Source organism: Salvia hispanica, chromosome 5 (genome assembly GCF_023119035.1).
Source record: "Salvia hispanica cultivar TCC Black 2014 chromosome 5, UniMelb_Shisp_WGS_1.0, whole genome shotgun sequence".
In the NCBI taxonomy this organism is placed as follows: Eukaryota; Viridiplantae; Streptophyta; class Magnoliopsida; order Lamiales; family Lamiaceae; genus Salvia; species Salvia hispanica.
Genome location: NC_062969.1, coordinates 8,452,996 through 8,463,630, shown reverse-complemented (window position 1 = coordinate 8,463,630; position 10,635 = coordinate 8,452,996). Strand labels below are relative to the sequence as shown.

The following is a 10,635-nucleotide window of genomic DNA, read 5'->3' as shown; positions in this document are numbered from 1 at the left end:
CACAGACTGAATTAGCTCAAAATATCGTGTGCCATTTGATAAGGTCATCTCATCCCATGAAGAGTGTACATCCAATGCATCTTTCTTCCAGCTTGGTAAAGCCTTGTTCATTTCCTCTGCCCCTAAAGGATTGCAGTCAACTATTTCAATCTTTTTAAGTGATTCTTTACAAGCCCAGTGAATCCTATCAGGCACCGTTACATTTTCCCATTGAATATTTACCAATCTGTAGCAATGCTTTAGGCTTAAGCTTTTAAGTGATTTCAAACTCTCACTTCCAACTTTCCATTCCACCAGATCAGTGTCTTCAAGCACAAGAGTATGAAGAGACCAAAATCTTTCCTTCACTTCCCACTTAACCCCTTGAAACGCATAGTTTCGCAGCTTGAGCACTGTAAGACGCGATCTTGCTCATTTCCTCCCACGGATATCCCAACCCACTCAAACTCAGCTTCGTCAAATTTGATGGGAATTTTGGAAATGGAGGAGCAGGAGGAGGAACTATCTCAGAACTCACTACCACACATTTGAGCGATCTCAGTTTTTTGAGACAGGAAACTCGATCGAGGGAGCTCAATAGTTTAACATCATCATCATATGCTAATTCAATTCGAATTCCGAGTTTCTCCAAGTTGGGAACTGCTCTAAAAACCTCCTCACTGCAACTATGAGCACTCACATTTGAAAGTGTGAGTAAACTTTCCAGTGAAGCCCCGCAAGGATTTGGTATGTTACTATCCATGCAATATGTTTCATCTCCTTCATGTTCCATATCTCCACTGGCAAATATGACAGCCCTCTGTATGATTTGATGCTCAAATGGTGACCCACAATCATGAATTGAAGGTTTGTGAGTCGGGATATGGAAGCAGGGAGTTCTCCACTCAAAGTGAGGGCTAGGTACCTCAACTCAACAAATTCTAAAACCTCCAATGGGAACTCATAGAAACGGATTGTAAGAGCATCCAACTCTCTCAGCAACTTCAAACCAGAGCATATGGGAACTGGATATTGATGATAAGGACCATAACAAAGAAGCGAACGCGCAGTTGACGCACAACGAACCTCCACTGACTCACATACATCTTTGATGCTAAACAAAACATTGTTGTGGAAGGACAATCTACTCTGCCCCTCTGTATCTCCTCCTAAACCATCACCAAGAACGTTTAAGACGCGACAGAATTTTGTCTCCCTACCTTCTCCGTTACACAAGTGCCACAACGAAGAATGAAGGCCACAAGTTTTTATATGCTCATCACCAATTGAATCCGGAGATAGACTGCTTTGATATATCATAACCAAAGTATTTGCAACAAGCTCATTTAAACATTCTATTGCACTAAAAGATTGGGATTCATGTGCTTTTTCTTCAAGAAATCCATCTACACTCCACATATTGATCAGCTTAGCTCGAGGAATCTCGTAAATTTGAGGAAATACTCCCATATACAGAAAACATAGTTTTAGCAAGTCAGTCAAATTCTCATAGCTTGAATACAGTATCTTTGATATTCCATCATAAGCATCCATGAAAAGCTGGTGATTTTTCATTGCTGCAACTTCGTTCCAATAGTGCAACGTCCTCTCCTTCGAAGACAAGAGCTCTGCAACCTCAACAATCATAAGTCTCAAATTGATAAGTGCATAGCTCTTCACCAAACACGTTCTCACGCAGAAGCTCCCAACCTTCGAGACATAATCAGGAAATTTACCATCGTGTTCAACTGCTTGCTGCAGCCTGGTTGTGAGCAACACTCGACTTCCATTTCCTTCATATGGAAAAGGCTCCGATTCAAATATTTTGTATTTGCTCGACCATTTGAAGTGTATTTGTTCCATACATCATCTACAACAAAGAGATATCTCTTGCCCTTCAGATTCTCACGCAGGCACCGAGCAATTTCGTGATCTTCACCTTCCGAGAGGAATCGATCGGTCAGATCGGGATTCAGCTTAGCTAGAATGCGCCGCGGGATCTCTTTTAATTGACATTTTCCCCCAATTTTCACCCACGCGCGAAGATCGTAGTGTTCCACGATATCTGAATCTTCGAAAATTTGTGAAGCAAGTGTTGTCTTGCCGATGCCTGCCATTCCAACGAGGACCAAAACTATGGGTGAAATGTGAGATTCTGGACGAGTGAGATGGTATTTGAGTTGTTTGTAATGGTCGAAGAAACCAATCATCTTCGATTTGCGCTCAGAAAAAACGATATTCGATGAAACAAAAACATCTTCTTCTTGGGTGAATATCTTGGGTGAGATGTTTCACCTCCTCTGCGGAGAATTCGATGTAGCGCACGCTGCTTCCAGAAGGCGCGTGCTTGGTCTTCAATGATCGAATTGTGTGTAGTAATTTGGATACTGCGACTTTGATTTGGAGATCCAAACTGGTGGTGGTGCGCAAGAGCAATTTCCTGGCGATTTGTTGAGAGGAGTGGAGTTGGTGGTATGCGAATTCCAAAATTTGATGAGTTTGGGGAGCCAGCGAGACAGGATTGTTTATGAGGTCGTCGATGGTGAGCTTGAGTGATATGAATGCATCCAAAGCCATTTCACTCTCTCAATCTCAGATCTAACCTGAACTGAAACACCACACTTTCCTTGCTTTTCAAACATCAAAATTGATTTTTTATTCCCACTTCAAAATCATATCTTTAAAAATTCTTATGAGTTCCTCCCAAACACTCTCATGCCTTGATCCAAATATTATACTTATACTCATCTCCCCTTTTAGGAATGCTCAAAATTATTTACACATGCATTAATTATATATAAAAGTCTATATTTGCATTATTAAAATCTGAAGTGATTGACCTATGCTGTATCATTGAATAGCGAGCAAGTCTGGACTCCATAAGCTGTGCATTTTGAAGAATTCAAAGAAGTATAGGAAGAGATGGCTTATGCTGCTGTGATTTCTCTTAGGCACACCATGGAACGCCTTGCATATTCTTCTCCAGAAATCATTACTCCTTTATACAAGAAAGTGCATTCGCTGCAGCAAAATCTCAAAAGACCGAGAACCAGCAGCAGCACGTTGATGGATGCCATCGATGCAAAAATCCGAGATGTAGTATCGAGATTCGAAGACGTATTTGAATCATACGTCTCAGATGAAGTAGCTTCGCAGCTGCAAATCTTTGGAGACGAAGTTAAACTCTCCCTAGATCTGCAGAATCTGAAACCAGAGATTGATTTCTTCATCGCCGCGTTGAAGAAGATGGAGGAAGAATACATCAAAGAGCTGGAAAAACCATTATTGCCTGATGATGAAGAAGAAGATAACGATGATTCATCCACAGCTGATTTTGGTGGAGAGAAGTCGGCGATCTTCGGATTATCGGACGTGTACAATGAACTCAGAGATCAACTCACTGTAATCGAACAGTTGCTCAGATTCAAAGCTGTGGCGCTCGTTGGAATGGCTGGCTTCGGTAAGACTACTCTTGCTCGGAAATTTTTTGAAGATCCTTTGATTTTAGATTACTTTGAATGCCACGCATGGGTGAAAGTAGGGAGAAAATGTCGATTGGAAAAAATCATAAGGCACATTCTAGCACAATTGGATTCTGATAGAGGTGAAATGTGTGATATGGACGAAGAGATGGTAGCTCACTCCTTGAGAGAGAGTTTGAAGGGAAAGAGGTTTCTCATTGTGTTGGATGATGTATGGGAAACTAATCTCTTAGTAGAGATTGCAAAGTTGTGTCATTACGACAAAGATGGAAGTCGAATCTTGCTCACGAGTAGGCTACAGCATGTTGGGGGACGAGGCGTAGCAGACTTGCATATGCGTTTGCTGAATAAAGAAGAAAGTTGGGATCTTCTTCGAGAGAAGGTGTTTGGGGAAGAATCGTGCTCGTATCAACTTGAGAAAGTTGGAAGGAAAGTAGCGGAGAACTGTGAAGGTCTTCCTCTTATGATCGTCAAGGTTGCTGGCTTCCTATCAAAGTATGGAGAAAAAACAGTGGAATGTTGGAGTGAGGTAATGTCAAGGAAGAATCACAAAGTTTACACTGATGCATACAAGGAAATATGTGAGGTAGTTTTTCCAAGCTATGACAACTTGCAATGGCATTTAAAGGCGTGCTTTCTTTATATGGGAGTTTTTCGTCAAAATTATGAGATTTCCCAATCCAAGCTTATCAAGATGTGGATTGCAGAGGGATTTCTCGAACCTTATAACATCCAAGATTTGGAGCATCACAGCAAGGCGTGTCTGAATGAGCTTGTATCAAATAATCTTGTTATGTTCACCCAACAAAGCTCCATTTCTGTTTTGGAGCAAACTAAAGGAGTCAAGAATTGTAAGCTTCATTCTTGTGTGTGGTATCTGTGCAACAGAGAAGCTATGGAGAACAAGTTTTTCCATGTCTTAAGATACCTTGCTGATGCCCAGGCTGATGGGCTTGAGAGGCAGCGTAGATTGTGCGTTCACAATAGCGTGCTACTTGGTATTAAAGATGTGCACGAGTCAATGGTGGAAAATTGTGGTTCCACTGTGCGCTCTCTGTTGTGTTTTGGTGTGTATCATCAATATCAAGTGACAATATGCTCGTATTTGAGGTTGTTGAGGGTGCTTGATGCCCTTTCAATCCGGATGTACGAGTTCCCAAATGATGTATTGGAACTGGTTCACTTGAGGTACCTTGCCCTCACTTGTGATGGCGAGCTCCCTGGTTCAATATCCAAACTGTGGAACCTTCACATCTTAATTATTCATCGACACTTGGGCATCAAATGGTGTGAAGATCCTTCATATTTGCCTATGGAGATATGGGATATGAAAGGCTTGAAGCATCTTGAGATCATGGGGTGTGACCTACCACATCCTAATGGTGCATTCTTGTGCCACCTTGAAGCACTTTTAAGAGTTAGTTTTGATAGTCTTGCGGATGGCATTCTTGAAGCAATTCCTAATATGAAGAAATTAGGAGTCCAAATATTGGCACCAAATACAGCAAGCTGCTTTAGCCATGTTTCCCATCTGCATAAACTGCAGACACTTAAATGTGTTGTAGTGAATCCTGATTTGGAGTTTGGTTGTGTCCAATCACCTCTTCCTGATTTCTCAAAGCTCCCATTGAGCCTTGTCAAGCTGAGTCTGAGTGGATTCGGATATGAATGGGAATGCATGGGACCAATCGCTTCATTGCCAAATCTTCAGGTGCTCAAGTTGCGAAGCTATGCTTTTCAAGGCCCGAGATGGGAAGTACAAGAGAATGGATTCTTGAAGCTTCAATATCTTAAAATTGAAGACACTGATTTGGAAGAATGGATGATGGGAAAGGGAAGCTTCCCATGGCTTTGCTGCCTAAGCTTGAAACATTGCTACAATTTGCAAGAAATTCACTGGGAATTTGAATCAGGAGTGTTCACAAAGATTGAATTAGTAGACTGCAATCCATTAGGCGTGACATGTCTACAACAATTACGAGAGGCAAGATTGAGAAGCAAGCATTATGTTCCGGATATTTTTGTCCATTCTTCATGGATGCTGGAAAATCAGCGGGTTGGACGGATATTTTTGTCCATTCTTCATGGATGCTGGAAAATCAGCGGGCTTCCAACCGTTAACATCTAGTTCACATTAATAATTTCCTGGACAGTGTACAAGTTACGAAATAACTATATACTCCCTCTGTCCCATTAAAAATGAAACGTTTTCCTTTTTTGATTATCCTATTAAAAATGAAACGTTTCCTTAAATGAAAATAATTCCATCTCTACTTTTTCATTGCTCTTACTTTTTTCTCTCTTCATTAACTCACAAAACAACACTATATAAAATCATGTGCCGAATTCCAAATGTTTCATTTTAAGTGGGACGGAGGGAGTATTTTAGATGGGAAGCTTCCTGCTGGTAAGCCTCGGTTTCTCGGTATTTTTATTTTCAGTGCAGTTTACAAGGTTATGTTGATTTTTGTGTGGAGACGGGAAAATGTTGGAATCAACGAAGAGCTTCGAGATTATATGCGATAACAAAACTAAAGCTCAAAAACTCATGTAAAACAACCTGATAGTTATGGATCATGATCTGTGTCGAGCAACACCAAACATGCGAGTCGAAAGTCACAGGCAAAACAAATACGTTATATACAATGCAGAGCAGCACAATGCCGAGTTGAAGTAGATATATATCAAGACCGAGTGCCACTTAGGTTACATCAGTTTAGATGAGAATTTCACGATTGCTAGCCAATAGGAAGCTATGTTTTCTGAATTTAGTAACACTTATCTATGTAGAGATAGAGGCTCATGATTTATTTTACAAACATAAAAGAGGCATGCCTCTATACACTACATTTGATTTCCACTGATAGCTACCACATACAAAATCAAACAATATCAAAATTCAGTAATAAATACTGATCTCGTGTGACTTAGGTAGTCTCTCAAATATTATCGACACCATCTCCAAATATTGAAAGAGAAAAGGGGGCAATTACCACGTTGAATGTTCGAGCATTTAGTTTATCGATATGCTTCATCTCATAATCACCCTCCTATAATCATCACAGACATAATATAGGCCCATTGGATTTAGCAAGTTTAATGTCATACATTTATTTTCAAACCATAAATAGTAAGACAGTGAGAGAGTCTCACCATTCTTCCACTGGGTGTACTCAATGGACAAGCAGATGAATACTCGAAACTAGTGTTGGGAAGTATAACGGGTTGTTCACCTATCACTCCGACACCACTGCAGTGCAATAGCAGAGCGCTCAGTTACACGTAGTAAATAAATAATCATCAACAAAGTGAGGGTTCAAGACATGAAAGTTATCAAAACTTACTGGACACTCTCAGTTTTTCCGTTGGCATCAGTTATAATCCAATGCCTTCTAAGAAGTTGTACAGCGTGATCTGAATTATTTGTTATTCTAATCCTATAAGCGAAAAAATAAAGATCTTTGGAAGGCTGGCTTCGACCTTCAATATAAACACTCCTCACTTGAACTCTGATGCCCTGGAAAAGAATGTGATTAAGTAGCTGTATACATGCTATGAATACCCATGCCTGGGATAGCACAACACTGGGTGAACCAGAACCAGAACCAGAAAGCAGAACACAATACGATCACCAAAATACATCTAGCTCCACAAAATTCATCCATTCAACTAAAGAAAAAGTAAAATTCTATGACCAAAATCCCCCATAAGATGATCAGGTTTATCAGATGTATCAAGTTATACGTTATACTCCCTAAGTTTCTAATACCTCGTGATTTTTTTTAAATGCACATGGCACATTCAAACGGGGCCTTATCAATTGAATATTAGTGGGCCAAATAGATCGAGCTATACACTAGCCTAAACACAGTGATTATATGTACTGAATTATTTAATGATGCAAAAAAGTGCAGCTTCAAGAGAAGCAAAGCAATGAGTTTCAGAAAATTTTGCCTCGTGCATGGAATTCTGCAAGCTCATATGACAGAGTATATTAGATCTGATCAGTAGTTAGAAAATCACTAGTGACTACAGTGATAGATCCCCAATTGAGAAAAGAATTCAGCTTAGGTTGCAGATCAAAGAACTTACATGCCAGCATGAACTAAATGACTATAGTGATAGATCCCCAATTGAGAAGCCTATTTTATTAATATATCCCTCCAGATACAAACTGACAAAATAAAATAAATGAATGATACTGCCATACCAAGGTTGTTGCATCACTTGAGCACTTCAAGAGAAAATGAGGTGCAATTTCCTTAAGCTCATCACGATAATTAGCTGCATCCTGGAGATAAATAAAAAGAAGCTAATGTGTGTCTAATTGTAACACAAAGAACGAAAATGTTGTAGCTGCAAGAGTGGGTGTGTACCTCGAATCTTTCCTCTGCAATGGCCTCTTTTAACAATCTTCGGAGACGCAAAACTGGCTCTTCATCCTCAAATAATTTCAAGGAATCACGAATTCTAGCAGCTTCTTTGTAATCCTAAATCAATATTAAAAAGAAGAGATAAAACACTAACAGTAAAAGACCAGCCCCTATCAGAAATTACACCAGAGCATTCATTTCTTGGGCAACTATCCTATTCAAACTTAATAAAACTATTAAGGGGGGTTTACTTTGGGTAATAACTTGGATTAACAATACTTAGGAATGGGTATTTAAAGGACTACACAATCCAACAAGACTCCAAGACACTATTAAGGGGGGTTTACTTTGGGTTATAAATTGGATTTACAAAACATAGGATGATAGGAATGGGCTACACAATCCAACAAGCCTCAAAGACACTGTCAACACATGCACAGATTGGTGAAATAATTGTGCTCATCTTTAGTCACTAACTTAAGGAATTGTCATACTCCACCATTATTCTAGCCACGACTAAAGTATTCCATTGATCCAACAGTGTCAACAGGGCAAAAGCTTTCGAATAGATCAACAAGCAGGCAGTATTGCCTATTTTGTGTACATATTGGTCACTTCATACTTCATATTGTCCACATTAATCGCTTATATCCCCTTCTGCAAACCATATTAATAATATATGCCTTATTCTAGAGAAAATAGTTTACCTAAATCTATTAGCATCCATCCATGACTCAAACATATTCACAATGAATAGACATAGCCAATATTCACAATTAATAGACATAGGCAATGGGAGATGCAGAAATTTTTCTGGCCAGCACAACAAAACATGATAATAAATCAAGTTTACAAATTAAACATAGAGTGAAGGCACTCACGCGTTCACTGCAGTTATACATTTAAACTTCAATTTAGTGTCCAAACATTATATGCTATCTAGTTTTCAGTATCAAAAACATATAGATACACATAAAAAAAAGCATATATATAGTACACACAAATACGTATAACTGATGTTACACTTTGTGAGGGGCAGCAACCTCACACACCAAATCCGCCATTGGACAAAGCTAACGAAGAAATGATTTCATCAATTCAAAACACTACAATATCAATAAATTTACCACGAGTGTGCTACTTAAGCATTGGATTGAAAATAACAGAAACAATCAGAGAAATGCGCGAATAAGAAATATTGAATCTACCTCAGATTTGGCAGCTACTTCCAATTGCTGCTTCAGCAAGGCGTACGTTTCGGTTCGAGAGAAAATCGAGCTCTGATTGGAGTCCTGAGCCGAGCCTGAACCTGAACTCTGACCGGATGTACAGCAAGCCACGGTACGAATCAACCGCAAATTGCAATTTTTGGCAATGCTATAAGTACTGAGCCTACTGGGAAACGACAGTGAGTTGAGATCCATAAGCGCCTTAAAGTTGAGACTGTGCATCATTGTTTGTGAAATTCCCTCTTTTTCACAAATTTGTTTTGCTGGAATCAATTCGAGCTACTATTATCCACGCAAAGGGAGAACAGCTGGCTCGTTTAATGAAGTCACGATGGGCAATTGGGATATTTCGAAAGTGATGGTGCAGTGAAATTTAGGCATTTGTGGAGGAGATGAAGCTCAAGTGCATTGATGGAACGCGTGTTGGATTGTGATGGATTTTGTATGATGGACTCTGGATTTTGGGCTTTGCTTGTTTTTTGACGTATTTTGGGCTTTGCCAATAGAAAAATGAGTGTTCACATTGATTTCATAATATCAACTTTATTAAGGTCGGCCCTAAAATTAATTATACGTGATATTCTTCCGAAATTAAATTATTAAATACTAGTAGTATTTATTCAATATGTCAACTCCAACTAAACTGTAGTATTTTGTAAGTACGTTCTATAGAATCAAACATAGAATTGCCACTTCTTCTTAAATACTGAAAATTTATTACTTTTATTCAAAAATAGAGAATTGCCAACATATTATTAATCACTCAACCAACTTTTTCACTTTTCTTGAATTTTGTTTGATGGGTGTGCCTCCATTAACATCTTGATATGATGTAGCAATATTTCATGCCTGAAATCTAGTAGTTTCCAACCAAACAGAACCTAAAAGTAAAATGGACTATGTTTACCTTATTTTGCATCTTTCCCTATTTCCTATAGTTATACTTATAATACAACGTGTTTGTTTGAATCCTAGCTATTTAGATCTTGAAATTCAATGAATATGTGTATGTGTATTAATTAAGAGGTTGGTTGCACTTGCATACCAGTACATCTATGTATATTACTATGAGAATGGATGCATAGGTTGTAGTGGATTGAATCGGAATGATAAAATTAAAATGATAATTCTAGCACACCATGAATTATTATACATGAAAACACACCTAACCTACTCAATCTCAATGTGATATGTTGGCAAAATATTAATGAGGTTCATCATATAACATGTCAAACTATCGTCTTTAATAATCTTTTCGAGTTCGGATTGCTTCACACATTTCATTACTTCTCATCAGTAATCTTTGGTTTCAGAAAAATAGGATATTAATGAATTTTAGAATACCTCAAAATAAATAAACGTGTAAATCATGTTCTATCATGGAGTAGAATATAAATCTATGTATTTCTATACTATGGATCAACTATCCTTGAAAGTGGTGGTCGATTTAAAAAAGAATATTAAGATTAATCAAAGTTTGGCTTATTAATCAATCCACCGTTGTCTCCTCTAGAAAAAAAAAGATTAATCAAAAGTCTGGCATTGGCATGACTGGCTAATTAATCAATTTTC

At 38.5% G+C, this 10,635-nt stretch overlaps 3 protein-coding genes across 3 annotated transcripts; 1 reads left to right on the top strand and 2 right to left on the bottom strand.

Moving 5' to 3' along the window:
• Nucleotides 1-355: 355 nt before the first annotated feature.
• Nucleotides 356-2,556, bottom strand: LOC125189344 (toMV resistant protein Tm-2 netted virescent-like). Its single transcript, XM_048086628.1, has 4 exons — nt 2,275-2,556; nt 1,874-2,189; nt 928-1,772; nt 356-799 (listed from the first exon to the last, which is right to left on the bottom strand). Exons 1-4 carry the CDS (start codon nt 2,554-2,556, stop codon nt 356-358), a joined length of 1,887 nt encoding a protein of 628 aa, XP_047942585.1.
• Nucleotides 2,557-2,901: 345 nt separating this feature from the next.
• On the top strand, nt 2,902-5,589 carry LOC125189342 (putative late blight resistance protein homolog R1A-10). The gene has a single exon (XM_048086627.1). The coding sequence runs from the start codon at nt 2,902-2,904 to the stop codon at nt 5,587-5,589; it is 2,688 nt and encodes an 895-aa protein (XP_047942584.1).
• A 488-nt stretch (nt 5,590-6,077) lies between these two features.
• LOC125191285 lies at nt 6,078-9,469 on the bottom strand. The gene is made up of 6 exons (XM_048088799.1): nt 9,043-9,469; nt 7,838-7,951; nt 7,672-7,752; nt 6,806-6,978; nt 6,615-6,711; nt 6,078-6,511 (listed from the first exon to the last, which is right to left on the bottom strand). The coding sequence occupies exons 1-6, from the start codon at nt 9,286-9,288 to the stop codon at nt 6,401-6,403; spliced, it is 822 nt and encodes a 273-aa protein (XP_047944756.1). The 5' UTR covers nt 9,289-9,469; the 3' UTR covers nt 6,078-6,400.
• Nucleotides 9,470-10,635: the final 1,166 nt, after the last annotated feature.

Bases quoted from the DNA above. Each gene is read 5' to 3' on its own strand.
- LOC125189342 (XM_048086627.1), top strand. From the start codon at position 2,902: ATGGCTTATGCTGCTGTGATTTCTCTTAGGCACACCATGGAACGCCTT.
- LOC125189344 (XM_048086628.1), bottom strand. From the start codon at position 2,556: ATGGCTTTGGATGCATTCATATCACTCAAGCTCACCATCGACGACCTC. The intron at 2,190-2,274 runs GTGAAACATCTC...CGCAAATCGAAG, and splicing joins TCGAATTCTCCGCAGAGGAG to ATGATTGGTTTCTTCGACCA. The intron at 1,773-1,873 runs GCAAGAGATATC...TTCCATATGAAG, and splicing joins CCTGCGTGAGAATCTGAAGG to GAAATGGAAGTCGAGTGTTG.
- LOC125191285 (XM_048088799.1), bottom strand. From the start codon at position 9,288: ATGATGCACAGTCTCAACTTTAAGGCGCTTATGGATCTCAACTCACTG. The intron at 7,753-7,837 runs GTACACACCCAC...ATTTATCTCCAG, and splicing joins TTGCAGAGGAAAGATTCGAG to GATGCAGCTAATTATCGTGA. The intron at 6,512-6,614 runs GTGAGACTCTCT...TGATGATTATAG, and splicing joins GTACACCCAGTGGAAGAATG to GAGGGTGATTATGAGATGAA.